This window comes from Sceloporus occidentalis, unplaced genomic scaffold (assembly GCF_023333645.1).
Source record: "Sceloporus occidentalis isolate IW3139 unplaced genomic scaffold, rSceOcc1.0.p SCAF_2, whole genome shotgun sequence".
In the NCBI taxonomy this organism is placed as follows: Eukaryota; Metazoa; Chordata; class Lepidosauria; order Squamata; family Phrynosomatidae; genus Sceloporus; species Sceloporus occidentalis.
In genome coordinates this window covers 2,972,333-2,991,809 of record NW_028316982.1, presented here as the reverse complement: position 1 = coordinate 2,991,809, position 19,477 = coordinate 2,972,333, and the positions used below count along the sequence as shown (strand labels likewise).

The 19,477-nt window shown below is 45.6% G+C and overlaps 1 protein-coding gene across 1 annotated transcript in view; it reads right to left on the bottom strand.

Moving 5' to 3' along the window:
* Positions 1-7,134: 7,134 nt before the first annotated feature.
* LOC149317875 (solute carrier family 12 member 9-like) overlaps positions 7,135-19,477 on the bottom strand; it is a 131,199-nt gene continuing 118,856 nt past the window's right edge. The window contains exons 11-13 of the mRNA XM_089513250.1: positions 17,675-17,849; positions 12,043-12,189; positions 7,135-9,621 (exon numbers count right to left, since the gene is read on the bottom strand). Of these exons, the coding sequence (XP_089369376.1) occupies positions 8,822-9,621; positions 12,043-12,189; positions 17,675-17,849 (1,122 nt within the window). The 3' untranslated portion in view covers positions 7,135-8,821. The remainder of the gene's footprint in view (positions 9,622-12,042; positions 12,190-17,674; positions 17,850-19,477) is intronic.

The following is a 19,477-nucleotide window of genomic DNA, read 5'->3' as shown; positions in this document are numbered from 1 at the left end:
CCACTTTGCCTATACCTGATTTGGAACAAGAATACTGTACAAGTATACTTCAATTAATAAAGCCTCTACCAACAAAGCTTCTTTTTTACACAGGCTTTTTAATGCCCGCCCATACCTGCTGTCACTAGCAATCATTGGCAGCCTTTATGATCATGATAGCCTTTATGACTTATAATCTTGGGAGCTAGTGTGGTGTAATAGTTTGAGCACTGACTCTGGAGACCAGCATTTGAATCCCCATCCAGCCATGGACACCCAGTTGAGAAGGTCACATTCTCTCAGCCTCAGAGTAAAGCAAAGGCAAAAACCACTCGGAACAAATCTTGCCAAGAAAACTCCATGATAGGGTCGCCGTGCTTCAGAAATGGGTTGCAAGCACACACCAAGAAGAACAACAGCATGATTATCGTTGTGATGCTTCTACCTTTCTAGTGCCAATAGGGCCGGCATGAGGTGTTGGTGTACTAGGTAACTCTGAGTGTTCCCTTCACACTAAAAACTCACTTATCTTGCCACATTGAGCCCCTGTAGTGGGCAAACGGTGGGATAAAATTGAAAATAATTAAATCATCATCATCATCATCATCATCATCATCATCATCATCATCATCATCATCATCTCTGTACCTCCATGACAGCTCCCTTCCCCAGCCCTACCGCCATCACCAACCCAACCCAAACCACTGCAATTCTCCCACCTGCTCTGGGTCTAATAGGAAGCCATCCATCACTGACAAGTGTGAAAGCACCCATCCTGGCCTGGCAGGCAGGTGGCAGCTAATACATTTATCTGCCATCCTGGCAGTCCTGTTTCCTTCCTCTCCTCATAATCAATAGAGCTGCACACAATAGGAAAATGAATAGTGTCACTCCGATGGCTATCGGAGGAGGAAATTGCTGGCTTAAATGACAGGGCACTTCAACAGAGGCACCTGATTCCCATCATCCTGGCAGCGGCACTTCCTCAGGGATGTCAGTGGGACTCACTTGGCATGAACCCACTGCTGCACAGGAGGAAGGGGGAGTCCCCTGACAGATCAAGCCCCCAAAGTAAGGAGTAGGGAACCTCAGCCCCTGGGGCATTAGTGCCACTAGCGTTGGTGTCACCCAGTGTGGTAATTCATGGTGCCATCCCCTGCCCTTGACCACCTCTGGTACTAAACCACATAGACTCCTCAGTAATGTTTTTTCTACTTCTGTTGTTGTTATGGGGCTTCAAGTAGTTTCTGACCTATGGTGACCCTAAGGTGAACCTATCATGGGGTTTTCATGGCAGGATTTGTTCAGAGGAGGTTTGCCATTGCTGTTCTCTGAAGCTGGGAGAGTGTGGGCTGCCTAACGTCACTCAGTGGGTTTCATGGCCAAGTGGGGAATCGAACTCTGGTCTCCAGAGTTGTAGTCCAGCACTCAAACCATGATGCCAGGCTGGCTCTCTCTAACATTACTCATAAAGCTAAATAGCCATACAGTGAGCCCGTGCCATATGTGGGCTCATTATACGTGGCTTTCAGCTTACGCAGAAGCCGCCAGGGGAATGGGAGAATGGTGTGTGCACCCATGGCAGGTGCGCACGGCTGCGCAGCATGCACGACCCCCATTATATCTCATGGAGCTTGAGCATACGCGCTTTTGGGCTTATGTGGGTTCTGGAATGGACTGTATATGACTGAATGTGATGGCACTAGTTGTGAGTATGTAAGCAACTGGCAAAATTATAATTATTCCTTTAAATGACAATATCACATGCACAGCCTAAAGGTATTTAAATGTACATAGTTTTGTGTGGTTAAAGTGAAAAATTGGTATGATGCAATGTTTTAAAAGAATTTGGTACAATGTGATGTTTTTAAAGAATATATATTCTCCTCCCATGCATCTCTCCCCACTCCCCCATCTCTTCAGCATTTCAAAGGGATGTAGGCAAATGCCACAGCCCCTTTCTGCCAAAAGGCAGATGTTTGGGGAGCAGCGGTGTCACTTTCCTTTAGAGTGTCCCCCGTGCCACCCTAGTGAGACCCCTGCCCTGGGGACAGGGACGTAGCTAGGATTTTAGGAAGGGGGGGTCCAGACTAAGTGCCACCATTATAATGGGGCTTGAGTGCGGCGGCGCAGCAGCACACACCATTCATTTTTCTAATCAAAGGGGGGGTCCGGACCCCAAGACCCCCCCCCTTGGCTACGTCCCTGCTGGGGAGTCTGGCCTTCCTTAAATTCCAGTCTGGCCCTCTGGGGTCTGGCAGTAGTCCATGCCCCCTTCTCCATGATATCATCCTTGGCAGCTTCTCAGATTTTTGTATGGCATTTTCCCCAGTTGAAAAAAGGTGGAGTGCCTCTCTTAAGGTTTTTTTTATTGCCCCAGAAGGTGTGGATACAGAGGGCCAGCTGTACTATTTGGTGAGAATGTAAACTGCCACTCCTAGAGGCTTCAAAGAGATACAGATTTGTGTGTGTGTGTGTGTGTGGAAATGGGGGAGTTTTGGGCACCACAGTTAAAGAAGGATATTGACAAGGTGGAGCGTGTCCCGAGGAGGGCAACCAAAATGGTGGAAGGGCGGGAAACCATAAAGCCCTATGAAGAGAGGGAGCTGGGTGTATTTAGGCTGGAGAAGAGAAAGTTAAAAAGTGATATGATAGCCCTGTTTAGGGCATACCCAGCAGTCATACTGGCCAGTTCCATGGAATTCCACTAAAAACCTACTTTTTCCCAAGCTCTGGATTTGCCACTATGATTTACAGACAGAGATCCTATTTTGGGGTTGTCTACCTTAAATCTTTGCAGGTGGCCTTATGCATTGAGTTCTGTGTTCATTGGACATGTTAAGCAACTTTAACAAAACAAAATAAAACAAAACAAAAAAACCCAGAGCATATGGTACTAGAGTTCTGCAGATATCATGTGCTGCTAAAAAGACAAATGAATGGGCCTGAGACCAAATCATGTCAGAGCACTCACTAGAAGGTAAGAGGATTAAACTGGGCCAAATTATGAGAAATCATGACTTGCCAGAACAGAAAATAATGTTGGGAAAGGTAGAAGGCAGTAGGAAAAAGGGAAGACTACATTCCAGATGGATAGACTCAACCAAGGAAGCCATGGCTCTGAGTCTGCGAGACCTTGTTGATGATAGGTTGTCTTGGAGGTCTCTCATTCATAGGGTCACCATAAAGTCAAAGCTGACGTGATGGCAAATAGCAGCAAAAGAGTAACTGGACGTGCAACTAAATGCACAAATGCGTGAGCATCAATTACACATGCAAATCCCATATGCCTGCACAATGTTGTGCACAATGGAGCTGCATGCACAGCTCTGCTTGAATTGAATGTGGATGTTCTGCATCGAAGAAAAATGTTTGCTGCTTCCATAAGGGAAATCGCACCCGTGTAAGATGCCAACAAGATTTCCAGTCACAACGTCCCATCTTGCGCAGTGTGCTGGCTTTGCAGTATTTTCCTTTCCACAGTCTGGTCACAGCTCCACTGGGGTGGGAAACTCCCACTCGCCGACTCTGCGCGTTTGCCCTCTGCTTTGCCCCCATCAGTCTTTTCTAATCAAAGCTTGGCGTGCGGTGGGTGGGTTAGTCTTGTTCTTGGCGCTGGTTCAAAGCAATCCCAGAAGCTGGCACGCTGCCTGGGAGCTGAGAGAGAGGGGAAAGGGAGCAAAAAGGAGGCATCATGTGTCAATGCATCCACACTGGAGAAATAACCCGGTTTGGCACCACTTTTCTGCATCCTGGCTCAAGGCTATGGAATTCTGGGAATTGGAGTTTGTTGTGGGGACTTCCTTCCTTAAGCTCCGCTCTGCTCTGGGCCCACAACAAACTCCAACTCCCAGAATTCCATAGCCTTGAGCCAGGGCAGTTAAAGCCGTGCCAAATCAGGTTATTTCTCCAGTGTGGACGCAACCTGAGATGTCAGGGTAGACATTTCACCAAGAATGGAAGCACAACAGGGGATGAGTTCCTATTCTATTGCTCTCCTTCTAAGTAGGCTTCCCCACATTATGCCACAAAAACACAAACAGAGAAATACGGATATGTTTCTACTACAATTCTCTGCAATCCCCAGCCAGCATGGCCATTGCTGGCATGAGGGAAGGGGCAGGGGGTAGTAGTCCAAGAAATTATCCCCCCCCCCCAAGTTCCAAATAGATGCACTAACAATTGCAGGTAGAGTTTGCCTTATCTGGAAATCTGAAATCCAAAATACTCCAAAATTGTCCATGACGTGGGTGGGTGAGATGGTGACACATACAACCACAGAGTCTGTAGCGATGCAAAGGGCTGTCTAGTCCAACCCCATTCTGCCATGCAGGAACTCTCAATCAAAGCACCCTGACAGATGGCCATCCAGCCTCTGTTTACACAGCCTCCAAAGAAGGAGACTCCATTATTCTCTGAGGGAGCATCTTCCACTGTCAAATAGCTCTTACTGTCAGGAAGTTTTTCCTAAATCTCCTTTTCTGTAGTCTGCATCCATTGCTCCTTGTCCTAGTCTCTGGAACAGCAAAAAACAAGCTTGTCCTATATTCTCAGTATGATACCACTTCAAATATTTAAACAGGGCAGTCAAATTACCTCTTAACCTTCTCTTCTCCAGGCTAAAAATTACCCAGCTCCCTAAATAGAGAGATCTTCTAGTACCATTGAAACTAACTGAAAGAAAGAAGTTGGCAGCATAAACATTTGTAGACTTAGGTCTACTTTCTAAGTTGTCCTAACTTCCATCTTTGAGTCCTGCTTTGGAAAAGCTTGGGTCCAACATGATGATGATGATGATGATAGTGGTGGTGTCAAGACATTCTTTCATATAAATCACGAGCTCCTCTACACTTTTCTTTGCATCTCTAGCCTTAAGACAGAACTCCGATTCCAGATAGTAGTTCCACAGCCTTCTTCTTCCAGTGCTCTGCATGCAACTGAAAGGGATAGCAAAGAGCAGGTTCTTTTCCTCCTTCCTTGCATTTGTACCTTGCCCACAGGAAGGTGCCCCATTCCACAGGGGCATTTTAATAACCCAGACTGGCATTGCGGTGGGCACTCACATTCCACATCTCCTTGAGAAAGTGTGTAACAGAAAAGGAGAGGAATCGAAAGATATGTGCAAAGTGACACTGCAGTGTAACAGCAAGCGGCAGCCTGCCAGGCAAAGTGACAAGTTGGATGAGGAGAGGACAGACCCCGGGGAGCCGAAGTGAGCAGACAGGAATGATAACAGTAATTGAATCCTGGCAGTTTCTCCTCTCGCCCCTGCCTGGTTAGTGAAGGAGAAAGAGACACCAAGACAGGTGGGACTTCTTGGGAGGTTGCATGGAAGAGACAGCAGGCAAGCAGAAAGAGGCTGGTAAGGTCTGGGCACCCTTCTGGGCAAGGACAACCCAAGATACTTTGCCACCTGGGACACAGCAGCAAACGGCCTCCATCTACTCACCTGAATCAAGGTGTGTAGGTTATGAAAATCTGGACAGGTTATTTTGGTTTAGGGGATGGAAAAAATGCCCCATATAAGCATTCCTCTCCTTCTCTGGTAGTCAACCTCCCTCAATTATAATGCATTTTAAATGGACATTTGCAACACTTACGCCAGTGAGGCCTAGTAGTTTGAGCATTGGACTATGACTCTGGAGACCAGAGTTCAATTCCCAACTCAGAATAAATTCTCCTCCATTCTCCCATAGTGGTTTGAACATTGGACTAGGACTCTGGAGACCAAGGTTCAAATCCCAGCTCAGCCATGAAATCCCCTGCTTGACCTTGGACATGCCATTATCTCTCAGCCTCAGGGGATGCCAATGGCAAACTCCTTCTGAAGAAAGGCCTTTGCCAAGAAAACTCCATGATAATTTTGCTTTAGGATCACCACACAATGATGACAACGACCTCTCAGATCTGCTCAAGATGGACACCTTCCTTTACCTAAGATCCTGGTTTGTCTTGCTCTCTCATATAGACACAGCAGCCCAAGAAAGACCACAGTTGTTTCCCTAGATTGGCACTCTGTAATGGAGAACATGAGCAAGAGCACAATGAAAAACCACGGCAATTAGAGGCTGCAATTAGAAGCGGGGGGGGGGGGGGGGAGGAAGGAATCAGTCACACACATTTTGGGGGGGGAAATGGTAAGGGGATAGAGGGATGCAGCAAGTGGTGTGCAACAGCTCAGGTTGCTGAGAAGTTGTTAACATGTGCACACTCACACCCACCACAAATGGGACTTGTTGTAGTGTGCCTTCAAGCCCTTCTTGCAAGAGAGTCTCATGTGATACTCTGTATGCAAAGGGATCTTGTAGCCGCTTTGAGACTAACTGTGCGAAAGACGTCGTAACATATGTTGTTGTAGACTTGGTCTGCTTCTTCAGATGCATGGAGTGAACTGGTTGGTGCCAAGGAAGGACCATTATAATCAGACTATAGGAATAGCCATAGAAATGGAAAAACTTGTAGGGATGTTGAGGAGGTGACAAGTTCAGTTTTAATGATGGTCACTGAGGGACAAGGGAAGGAGGACAGATGGCGCCTAGGGCCAGGGTGGGTGGGTGAGCATATGAATGGTGGAGGGCATTTTGGATTGTGGTGTGTTCAGGCTGAGAAGCAGAAAGAAGACGTGATGAATTGGACATGAGGATCCTCATGAAGTTGGTGTGTTAACTAGTTTTATATTAAGTATAGTGTGCCAGGAAGCCATGGTCTCTGTTCAACCCACTGTTGATGGATTAGAATTTGTGGATATATTCCAAGTCAGTTGTTTGCCTTTCCAATCTCTGGTCTCATACGGCCAGGAAGTTCTGGCACCCTACTGAACCCAGAGCCATTGCAGTTGCCACCAGATTTCAGTCGCAATTGCGCCAGCAGCAGCATCTCCAACCGGAGGGGAGAAAGGGGACCCACATAGGTTCGAGGGTGGGGAACCAATGCAAGGCTCCTTTGTGTTGTAGACTGTACTCAGACAAAGGAATTAACAGTTTGACCTGATGTCAGGTGGCCTTTTCTGTTGCTATCTGTGACCAGCTCCCACTAGCTGTTAGGAATCTTCTTATCGGCTTCACTCTCAGACTAGAACTGGAACAAAGTCTTGCAATTTTTCTCATCCTTGACTAGAAACTGTATTTTTGATCCACTCAGACATCAGTCGACAAAATGGCTCACCATGATGAGAATTTTTTTGCATTTTCACTTTTTGCTAAACAAACAAACAAGCAAACAATTTGTATAAAAATGGGGAGGGGGCTTGTACAATTTTTCTGAACCTATTTTTTCCATACACAAAACAGTCCCATTTTGTAGCAATAAATGTGTGTGTGTGTGTGTGTGTGTGTGTGTGTGTGTGTGTGTGTTGGACAACACCCCACCTTTTGGCCTAAAACCTCATGCTATTGATTTTTGCACAATTTTTTTGGGGGGGGGATGCCTAAGAATGCAAAACAAAATGTAAAATACCTTTCATAGGCGTGGGACAGACTGCCTGAAAAGGGTGGCCTGCCGGCAGCCTAATTTCCTCTGGAAGGAAGCCACAGCCATCAAACCATGTGGCAAGATGTGGATGCTGCCTTACATAACAATGGTGTCTCCCGTGTACACAGGGTGCCACCATTGTTATGCCACCCACACGTACTAGGGTTAGGGACCGTGTGGTTGCCGCACGGTCCCTAACCCTAGAATCGGCGCCGGTATGCTGCTTGTTGGTGGTATGTACCGCGCCATAGTCTTGCTCTATGAAGAGGAAACTTTTAACATGTTCGTTGTTGCATGTGAGAATGAACTTAGCAGAAAACAACATTTTTACCACATATACCTCATTGGTCCCTCTCTGTGGCAGAGGGTTGGAAGGAGTAAGGAGGAAAGCTGATGGGGAAGTGATTGTGATCATGTGCAGTGTGTAAAGAAGATCCCATTTCATAGGAACAATCATGTGAAAGCTGCAGAGGAAGCTGGTTGCTCTGAGATTAGAGGAGCAATGAATCTGCTCTAGGTTTTACTCTAGATTTTTATGGAGCTATGCTGAACCTAAAACATCTCCATGGAAGTTCAGACAAAATCCAAGAGTGGATTTGCTGCTCCATGGGTTTCAGAGCTGCTAGCCTCTCTTGGTGAAAGGTTGGCTTCTACTTGGGCTCTAAACAAAGGTTTGTTGCCCCTTAGTGGGTCCAAACCAGCATTACTGCATATGTTGTGCTGTGCAGATTACACATGCCCACCTCCCCTTTGTCAAGGATGTCACCATATTATTGACACGCCAGGGCCAGCACAGAAAGCTTGCTCAGAGATCCCACAGTGCCATCTTTAATTTTGCTCCCATCTCTACAAGTGTCAAAAGGAAGGTGGCTGACACAGAGTTCCCCAAGGCCACTGACACCAAAAATGCTCCTTTGCTATTAAGGAACCCAAGTTGAGAGACATCTTCTAGCTTTGCTATACTCCAGGTCTACTGGAATGCATGAGGGCCTTGACCTGCTCCAAATACCTGAGGTAAAAGGTTTTGCTGGAGTGCAAAAAGGCAATACAAAGGGAAGACAGAGGGTGATGGCAGTCTGTGTCTCAGCCAGGATGGCTTTGGTGGTCACCAAGCCAGTCTCAGAGAGTTCCCATTCTTGGGAGGTCTAGAGGGACCCACCTGATGAGGAAAAAGGGAAGATGGACACAATCTACTTGGACAAAACCGAAAGGTGAAGCACACAGTCTGTCTTCAGCTGATCTAGCCCTGGTTCCATGATCCATCATGTTGGTCTGGTGTTCTGTGACTCACCAAGCCCTTGCCCACAGTGGGCACGAGGGCAAGCCAGCCACCATGAATCCCAATTACTCTCACAGAGTTGGTGGCCCTGACCTATAGTTCAGTGCTGGTCACGGCGCTGACCCCATGCACCAGCAATGTGGGGCCCAGTCCATGGGTGAGGACTTCAAGCTGCTCCAAGTACCTGAGGTAGAGGCTGGTATCGGCGGGGGGACGGGGCAAGTAGAGGAAACGGACGGTGGGGCTAGAGCTCTGCTGCAGGATGAGTTGATTGACAGCACTCAGGTACTCGTTGGAAATGCAGGCAGCGTTGCCAGGGAAGTTGATGGCATGGTCGTCCGAAATCTGTTGCCGACTGTGCCAGTGGAGGGCAACCACGTTGTCCCAGAGAACCGTATGGATGTCTGCCTGAATGCGCAAGTCCTTCAACAGCTGCCTCAGCTTGTCCTCTTGGCCGCCAGAGTGGGTGCCGCTCTCCACACACAGGAACAAACGCAAGCGGGCCCGGCGCCAAGTCCGAGTCATGGCCAGGACACAGGCCATTTGAAGCAGGAAGAGGCTGCAGGTGTCTACATAGTGGGCACTGTCCGGCCTCAGCAGGTTGATGGGCCAGACGTCGATAAGCGGCTGGGCCCGCCATACTGATGCCTGGGGCAGGGTCAGTTCCTCAAAGGAGCGCGCCAGCAAAACATTGCGAAGCATCTTCACGGCATCGGCAATAATGCCTACATACTCCTGGGAGGAGAGCCGCTTTTGGGTTCCAGAAGCCCACACTGGGGGGAAATTCTGCCAGGCTGCCTCCTCACCGGTAAAGGCTGGGTGTTGGGACAGGACATCGTGTGAGGCTGTGTCATCATAGAAGCCCAGAGCAATGGTGTTCGGCCTCATGCCACCTACAAGAGAGATGACAGAGAGCTGTTGAGCTAAGTCCAGGGTGATCAGATGCCCTCCTTTTCTATGTTCTACATTTCAGCCTTCCGTCCAGGAGGAATTTCAAAATGTCCTCCACTTTGAGCATGACTAAGAAGCATGAATTTATATTTATAAGAATGTTTTTAGCTTTTTTGTGGGTTTTTTGGGCTATGTAGCCATGTTCTAGAAGAGGCGAAACATCAGGAATAAACTCTTCTAGAACATGGCCACATAGCCCAAAAAAACCACAAAAAACTAAGGATGCCGGCCATGAAAGCCTTCGACTTCACAATGTTTTTAGTTTTTATTTTAGAATGTCTTACATTTTTCTTGAATGTTCTACAATTTATGGTCCCTGGTCCTCCTTTGTGGTTGGGGCATGTGGTCACCTTGGCCAAGTGGTAATAAATATGACTGTCAGAACTTGAGTCGGGGTGAGGGATGGGTCTCTTCATGTAACCGCTAGAAAGGGACTGGTGGACAAAGGTCTCCAATAACTATACCTGATGCGTTCAGCTGCTCTTAAAATGGCAGCTGAAAAAACTGGCTAGGATTATACGCTTAGAAACACAGAAAGTTGCTTTAGTCATTGTCAGACCCATGGTCCCCTCAGTTCAACACACTAGTAGTGGGGAATCTTTGGCCCTCCAGAGGTTTTGATCTATTCGTTCATCATGGTCCATGTTAGTCACTGGCTTCTGAAAGGTGAAGACCCAAACATCTAAAAACTACATTTGCAGTATTAGCACCCCTTTCAGTTTTAAAGTCACTTGGTTACTTCAGGAAGGTAAAATGCATAATGTGTAACTGGCTTGGCATACAATTATCACGACTGATATATTAAAAGTAGAGCTTTATTCAGATAATAATTACATATTGGATTTTTCATTTTAAAATTTTTAATTTTTGTTAAAATGGAGCTACAAATTCTTCAGCTGCAAGAAACACTTGAAATCCAAAGAACCCTATAGTTTTGCCAGGTTATGAGGAACAGCCAGAGAAACCAATTAAAAACAGGGACAAAACACCATCAATATTAATAAAGAAAAGGAAATTATTTCGCCTCCTCTAGTCCTCCATAGCGCCAAGCAGACATAAAGCACTCATTTCCATTAAAAGAACTGAGAAAAGGAAATGAAGACCAGGAATATCAATGGTGTGATACTATATATAGTCTTACATAAAAGCCTACCTGCTACATAGTTTTTAAGAATAATATGGGGTAGATATATATACAAAGACCTTGTCTTAAATATTTCAATCATCATTCTGAAATAAAATATTCTATAATCAATTTTTCAGGATAACAATAGTTTCAGATAGAAACAGAAAGCAAATGTTTCTCCAGATTTCTTCCCCTGGGGCTTCACATTTCTAGAATCACAATCTGGGATAAAGAGCAATCAAATGTACCTCCCCAAATTTCCAAGTCTAACAAGGCACTTATGTCTTCAATAGCTGGCTTGGGAACACTAAATTGAACTATAAGTCCCAGAATTCCCCAGTCAACATGTACTACCTGGGGATTCTGGGAAATGTAGTCCAAAAAGATCACATTCAGCACAATCCAGATCACAAACAAGAAGGCTTCCTTTTTAGCTCAGCTACCCAATATTCATTTTAAACTGGAAGTTGCTGGGAAAGGAACCAGGGACCTTTTGCATCCAATTTTTGTGCTTTATCTAGGGATGCTTGAGAAGGTCTTCCAATGAGCATTTTAAAGTAGACTGGCCTGATTTGCAAAACCAACTTGCAAAACTGATTAAATATGGAGCACAGGTGCCTTCAAGTCACCTGTTGACTTATGGCATCCCCATGAATTGCACAGGGCTTTTTAGGCAAGGAATACTCAGAGTTGGTTTGTCTAGTGCCTTCCTCTGAAACATAGCCAACAGCTCCTGGGATTCCTTGGCCGTCTTCCATCCAAGGACTAACCAGGGCTGACCCCATTTAGCGTCCAAGATCAGACAGGATCAGCTAACTTTGGGTATTTAGTCAGCAATCATTACTTCTTTTTTGGACTCTTGTGAATTTTATGGTAGTTTTTATCTTACAAACTATGCCAAAATTCACATTAAAATGTATCTTTTTGGTTGAAATACTTAAATTTTAGGATATTTGTACATAAAAGGTTTTTTTTGTGAAAAACATGTACACAAAGAATCATCATTTGGTTTTTTTCCCATCCCTGGCTGAGAAGGAAATAAAATGGAATAATAAACTTAGGTATGAAGAGATGCTAAACCAGCATAGATCAAAAATAGAGTGATCAGTCCCTCTCTCAAACTCTACCTATGGTCTCTCTTCTTTCCCCTGCAATAGAGCAGATTCTAGCAAAGGAAATCAGGTACAGAGTTATGGGCCTGGGCTAGCTCTATGGCCCATGCAGGAGAGCTACTCACCCAAGCCAGAGATGAAGAGCAACTGCTGGGTGCCATGCCTCACTGAATCAGAGAGCGTCAGGTTGACGAAAGCCTTGATGTTCAGTCTGTCCACAAGCTGCAGCCATGAGTCTGACTGGTCCGCAAGAGGGTCAGCAGGCAGGGAGTCTGTGAGGAGAAGGAGTGGGTCACTTGCTTTTGTTGCCTTCTGTCTCCATCCCAAAGGAGAGGGAGGCAGAAGACCTCGGCTAGACCTTGGATAAACAGGCCTCAGTACAGGGATATAGATGGGGACAGAGATGGGGTTGTGGGATCCCTCTGCTCCATTATGGTAATGCACTCAATGTGGGTTTGTTCTTGAAGGGCAAAATGGAAACAGCAAGATTGCTGATCAGAATATCACACAGACAACATGTAACACCAGGCTTAAAGGAGCTGCATTGGCTGCCAACTTGCTTCTAGTCTCAGAACACCAGCTAGGGTTGGTGTCACCCTAGTAAAGAAATTCAAGTGGAGCATGAATCAACTGTGTGATGCAGCAGCTAAAAGAGGCAATGGGATTCTAGGCTGCATCAATAAGAAGTACAGTGTCTAGATCGAGGGAAGTAATAGTGCCACTGTATTCTGCTTTGGTCAGACATCACCTGGCATATTGTGTCCAATTGTGGTCACCACAGTTCAAACATGATGGGGACAAAGTGTCTAAAGGAGGGCAACCAAAATGGTGAATGGTTTGAAAATTGTGAAGGCCTCTGAAGAGCAACCTAGGGAGGTGAGTATGTTTAGCCTGGAGAAGAGAAGGTTAAAAGGGGACTTCAAATATTTAATTTGAAGAGATGCCATGTTGAGGATGGAGCAAACTCGTTTTCTGCTGCAACAAGAGAATAGGAGCCAGAACAACGGATGCAACCACAGGAGAAGAGATTCCACTTCAACATTAGGAAGAACCTCCTGACAGTAAGAGCTGTTCGACAGTGGAAGATGCAGCCTCAGAGTGTATTGGAGTCTCTTTTGTTGGAGGTTTTCATTTATTATTTATTGATTTACGGTATTTATACCCTGCCCTTCAACCCTAAAGGCTCTCACAGTGGCTTACAATTATTAGTTTTTTAAACAGGCTGGATGGCCATTGGTCAGTGGTGCTTTCATTGTGTATTCCTGCATGGCAAAATGGGCTTCGATTGGATGGTCCTTGAGGTTTCTTACAACTTTATGATTCTATGATTCAGGCTGTCATCCCCAGGTTGTCTGGCACACCCTCCAGCCACCCTCCTCTGCCAACCAAGCCACCTCTGCAATGGAGGCAGTGGCTTGCCACCGCCACCTCACACTCCTTTCCAGTTCTGGCAGAGCTGTTGGGTGAGCAAAAGAGTGAAGCCAGAGGCCAGCCACTCTGCTAGGGCTAGAAAGCAGTCCCTTCCCACCAGTAGCTGCTGGTGAGGATGGGTTCCTACCATTGTCTGGCACTCTTTTTAAGGTTTGCCATGCTGCTGGGTGAAAAGGAGCCCAGCAGCTTTTTTCTCACTTGGCCAGAAGAATTCTCACCAGACATGGAAGGAACTGTTGGGCAGTAGTAGTGCCCCCTCACTAGTGGCTGCAGCCGACGGATAGCAGAGGTGCCCTGGCTGGTGGAGGGAGGTGGGCATGGGGGTCTTGGGACAGATAGAAGCGACTCCCTCACCAGGTTATCAACCCCCTGAGGTGTCATCTGGTGCAATCCACACTCCTCGCACCCCCTAATGACACCCCTGAGGATTCAATGTGTTGTTGGTGTCCTTCAAAACCCTGAAAAGCTTGAGATCTCAATACTTGAAGGAATTTTTGTTGCTGTGTGCCTTCAAGACATTTCTGACATATGGCAACCCTAAGGTGAACCTGTCACAGGGTTTTCTTGGCAAGATTTGTTCAGAGGGGGTTTGCCTTTCCTTTCCTCTGAGGCAGAGAGAGTGAGACTTGCCCAAGATCACACAGTGGGCTTCCATGGCAGAGCGGGGATTCAAACCCTTGTCTCCAGAGTTGTAGTCCCACAGTCACACCACTACAATACGCCAGTTCTAAAAAAAAAATTGCCGTCGTATTTCAGGATTACCTGTACAGTTGCAATTCTCTTCCATGGAGTAGGGGTGGTGGTCAAGGAAACAGGTACATTGGTGTTATCACATATATTAGCCAACAGGTGCCTACCACAGAAGGCTCTCCTGCCTGAGAGGTTAGATCTGCAAGGGCCCCCCGTTCCCTGTCCCACCAGTGGGAACAATATCCCAAACTGGGTCATCATGGGATAGGGCCACTCTGCTATGGCACCCTGTTTATGGGAAGACCTGCCTTTGGAGTCCTGGTTGGTGCCATCATACATTTCTTTCTGGTGCCAAGTTAAAAGCTGGCTTTTTATTAAAGCCTTTGAAGCTCAATCTTATTCCTTTCTAAAATGTACATGTACAGTGCTTTCCCTGTTTTAGCCTTTTCTGCTATTATAATCTGACAATTTATTTAATATCCTGTTATCCTATTTGATTGATTATGTTGTTTTTATCTGGAATGGCTTTAAACTGCTTACATTGTTTTAATTGCATGCCACCCTGATATTTCACAACAGAGGAAAGGATAAAAATATTTAAATACATAATTTTCTGCTTCACCGATGTAAATCAGGATTGGGGAATATATGCCCCATGCCAGATGTTATGCTGCAATTCCCCTTAATCTTCATCACTGCTGGCTAAGGTTGATGGGAACTGCAGTCCAACATCTGGAGTGCCACATACTGTCTGCCCCACCCCTGTTGCAAACTAGGGGCCATTCTGCTGCTTTGAGATTTCATTCACTTCTCTGCTGTTCACAACTGAGTCCCCTAAAAGGAGAGCTTGGAAATGTTACTTCTTTGGACTGCAGTTCCTAGAACTCTGGCTGGGTGGATAGTGGGACTTGTCATCCACTAATTTAATTTTAATTTAATTAGCCAGTTCAGAGAACTATGATGATAGATTTGTGTTTTACTACACACAGGAACTGCTATTCTTCTCTCCACTATGGAGGTCCCCAAACTTGGTGAAGAAACAACCTCTGATATATAATAGAGCCAGTGTGATGTACAGTTGCCCCTCCATTTTCACAGACTTGGAATTCGTATCCCTCGCCTGTTTGCAGGTGGCAAACGGAGAGGGACAAAATGGGGTGTATGCCGCCATTCAAGCCAATGGGGCTTGACTATCGAGGATTTTGTTTTCGGGGTGTGTGTGTGTGTGTCTGGAACGGATTCCCCACAAAAACGGAGGGGTGACTGTATTAGTTTGAGCATTAGAGTGTGACTCTGGAGACCAGGGCGGGATTCCTAGCTTGGCCGTGAAACTCACTGGATGACTTTGGGCAAGTCACATTCTTTCAGCCTCAGAGGAAAGCAATGGCAAACCTCCTCTGAACAAATCTTGCCAAGAAACCCCTGTGATAGGTTTGCCTTAGGGAGGCCATAAGCTGGAAACAACCTGAAAGTACACAACAACACAACAACAACAACATATAATACATCTCTGAGGAAGATGAGATGAAGGGTGCTGTTGATTCTGCTGGTGGGCTTCCAAGAGGCACATTGTTGGCTACTGTGTGAACAGCTCACTGGATGAGATGGATCTTAGTCTCATCTGGCCTCAAGACTCTTCTTATGTTTTCCTTTGAATCCATCCATAGCATGGCTTCCTCCCCACTGATTCCAAGTTCACCCTCCACTTCCGCTCCAACGTGAAGACCTCAATCCTCTCTCCCAAGGGTTGATACCTTACTTCTGGATTGCCATGTGTTCTTGCCGAGATATGGACAATCCCTTGGATCTGATCTATCATTTTCTCTTTCTCTCTCAGCCTTTGGTGTGGTTGCAAAATGAAATTAACAATCCCTCTCCTTGTATATCTCCCCCCCTTTTTTTCAGGGAGGGGGGAAATATTCCATTAGTCACCATGGAAACCAGAAGGGCTCAGGGAGGGGCCTATTTGTGGCCTTTACAAAAGCAGATGAGAAATCAATTTGCTGCACAAAGGGAAGGGAGTTAGGCAAAAGTGAGCACCTGGGCCTGCAAGGAGGGAGGCACAACCCTCTGCGCCTGCCACTGCTTTCAGATGGCATCTGTGTGTTGCACTGGGGGTGAGTTTGTGATTGCTGTAAGGAGCAGGTATTTAAGGGATGCAGTTAAGCAAAAGCCTAGGCTGGGAGTCACTGGTCAGTGCCAAAACTCAGCAGAAGCATTTCATCGAGATGGTTTGAATTTCTCTCTCAAGTGTGTTGTATGCATGGTGCTGCCCCCTTTTAGATTACATGGGGCACAGACCACAATGGTATCCTAGGTGCACAGCCAGGTGCTCCCATGTCAGTGAGGTAGTAAATCTGGTTCAGGGTTTGGTTTGGACTCCAAAGGAGCTAGGTTAGAATCATAGAATCCTAGAGTTGGAAGAGACCACAAGGGCCATCCAGTCCAAACCCCTTCCATGCGGCAACTCACAATCAAAGCATCTCGACAGATGGCCATCTAGCCTCCATTAAGAGACCTCCAAAGAAGGAGACTCCACCATTCTCCAAGGGAGCGTCTACCACTGTCGAACAGCTCTTACTGTTAGGAACTTCCTTCTAATGTTGAGGTGGAATCTCATTTTTCTCACATTGTTGAATTTACCATATATACTTATGTATAAGCTGACTTCATGTCATACTGGAGATGGAGCAAGCTTGTTTTCTGCTGCCCCAGAGAACAGGACCCAGAACAATAGATGCAAGCTCCAGGAAAAGAGATTTCAGCTCAACATTAGGAAGAACTTCCTGACAGTGAGGGCCGTTCGACAGTGGAAGACACTCCTTCCTCGGAGTGTAGTGGAATCTCCTTCCTTGGAGGTCTTTAAACAGAGGCTGGATGGGCATCTGTCAGGGATGCTTTGATTATGAGCTCCTGCATGGCAGAATGGAGTTGAATGGCTGGCCCTTGTGGTCTTTTCCAACTCTTATGATTCTATAAGTTGAGGGCAGGTTTGGGGAACAACATTATGGATTTTGATATGACCCATGGATAAACTGAGAGTGAAACCTAGGAGAACATAGCAAAGGATGAAGCAATAGAAAACAGTGCCAAAAATTGTACAAAATTCCGGCAGACAGAACTGTTTGTGTTCACCCCGGAACTGATGGACGAGGAAGGAACTATGACAAATGGTGTCTGTGCCATTTGTATAGTAAACGGTGTTGGTGTCTGGGTGAGATGCAAGCAGGTGCGGATGGGGCTAAGAAAACATCACATGTTAAAAAAGGAGGAAAAGGCAAGAGTTAAGATACAATTTTAACTCTTCTCAAAAAAAAGGAACCATCCCCTTGTCTGAGCAGAGCAATGAAAGTCAAGAGCTTAGTCCATCCTCAGAGGACCTAAAAGAACCGCTGAACCCCTTTACTCTCTTGGTGCTCCTTTAAGAGGGAAATGCCAAAGAGTCAATGCCGCACACTGGCTTATCCCAAATAAACCAAGGTCCTGGCAGACCCCTGGCTTTTCCTGTTATGAACCTGCCCTGGAGAAGAGGAAGTGGCTTCAGATGTGACTGGCTGCTGCTCTCCTTTCCAGGCATCCTCCTGCCTCTTCAGCTGCCTCACCAGTTTCACCCTCGGACTCTGCCTGCTCCCTTACCTAAGCAGTCCAGCTCCACGTGGCCAAGGATATACAACCCACTCTTCTTCAGGTCATTGATGAAGCTGATGAGCTGCAAGGATGTCCGGGGATTCCGCACCATCAACAGCACTTGGGGACGCCAAAACTTGACGTGCTCCTTGCGGATGTCCAGCATCAGCAGATACTTGCGGACCTGGGAATGAGAGAAGCAAAAGTGTAGCATTGAAGGACATGAAGAAGACCCACTCTTAAAACCATACAATCATGAAGCTGGAAGAGACCACAAGGGGCATCCAGTCCAACCCAATTCTGCCATGCAGAAATACACAATAAAAGCACCCCTGAGAGATGGCATAGTACATGTGATAGTGAAGGTGACCATGGCAGTTCTGACTTCCTAAAGATAATGCAATCAATGGCACAGAGAAAGCTACTCCCTTTGCATTCTGCCTCTGGGACTTCTGGAGATCAATGTGGGGTGGTTGGCTGGTGTAAACCCATCATTTCTTTTTTTAAAATTTGATTATTCCTTATTACTTTTAGAATTTGCTTATCACAGTGGTATCCACAGGGTTCCCCCCCCCCCCGGATCCTCCATAGATACCAAAATCTGTGGATGCTCAACTCCCATTATACACAGTGGCATAATGAAATGGTGCCACTTAGAAATGGCCAAATTGTTTTAATTTTGGATAACATATTATTTTTTAATTTTTTCCAGCCCTAGATAGTTGAATCCATGGATTCAGAAGCCAAAGATACAGAGGGACAACTGTATTATTATTTTCCCTGGAATGACTGCAATGACTGTTCAAATTTAAACATTTTAACTCTGTTTATTGGCAGCTGTTTATGTTTAGACCAGTATCTAGTGTCAGTTGCTTCTTTTTAATCACTTCATTTTATAGTGCAAAAAATTTCATCCAGAAACAAATCCTTCAGTTAATATAACCAAAACAACTCCCTTTAAAATGACACTTTTTTAAAAAAAAGAACAATATTATTGAAGCTAGTGGCCATAATATCGAAACTGCATTTTGCTACTTAGTTCTCTGATTTAGTCCTATATTGGTGTAGTCTGATACTCATATATATATATATATATATATATATATATATATATATATAGGCTGTCAGCCTGTCAATATAATTCCCAAAGTTTTACTGAAGGATGGAAATCATATTATTAAAGTGTAATAACTTTGAATTGTTAATTTTAGAAAGCATTAAAACATGCTCGATCAAGCTTTATAACACAAAAAACAATGTTTCAGAGTGTCAATATAATAAGCAGGATTCCATTTTTTCCCATTAAAACGGTAATGCAAAAACATCTGTTCTTCCTTTAACCTGTTTTCCCCCGAACCTTGTAATGTGGGAATTGAGATGGTGAAATAGATGGGATTCTGTTCTAATTTTACAGGGGCCTTTTCTTGTTTTTATAACTCTTAAATTGGAAGCGGGCTCTTTGTATAAAATCCAGAGCCGCAGCAGATCCTGGAAACATTGTCTTTTTTGGACTACAACTCTCAGGGTCCCTCAATAGATATAGCCATTGGCTATGCTGTCTGAGAGGTTCTGGGAGCTGTAATCTAAGAAAAGGGACTTTTACAGATTCTGAGTTATTGCACCTCCCCAAAAGTGGCTGTATAGTCTTTGCATGAATGTGCCCTTCCTTGCACATTCCGAGGCAAATGGTTCTGGTTTTCAATTGCACAATTTCTCCCAATATGCAGCTGAAATCTTTGTTGTGGTGGCGGTTTGCCTTCAAGTCATTTCCAACTTAAGATGAACCTATCATGCTCTTTTTGGAAGGGGGTA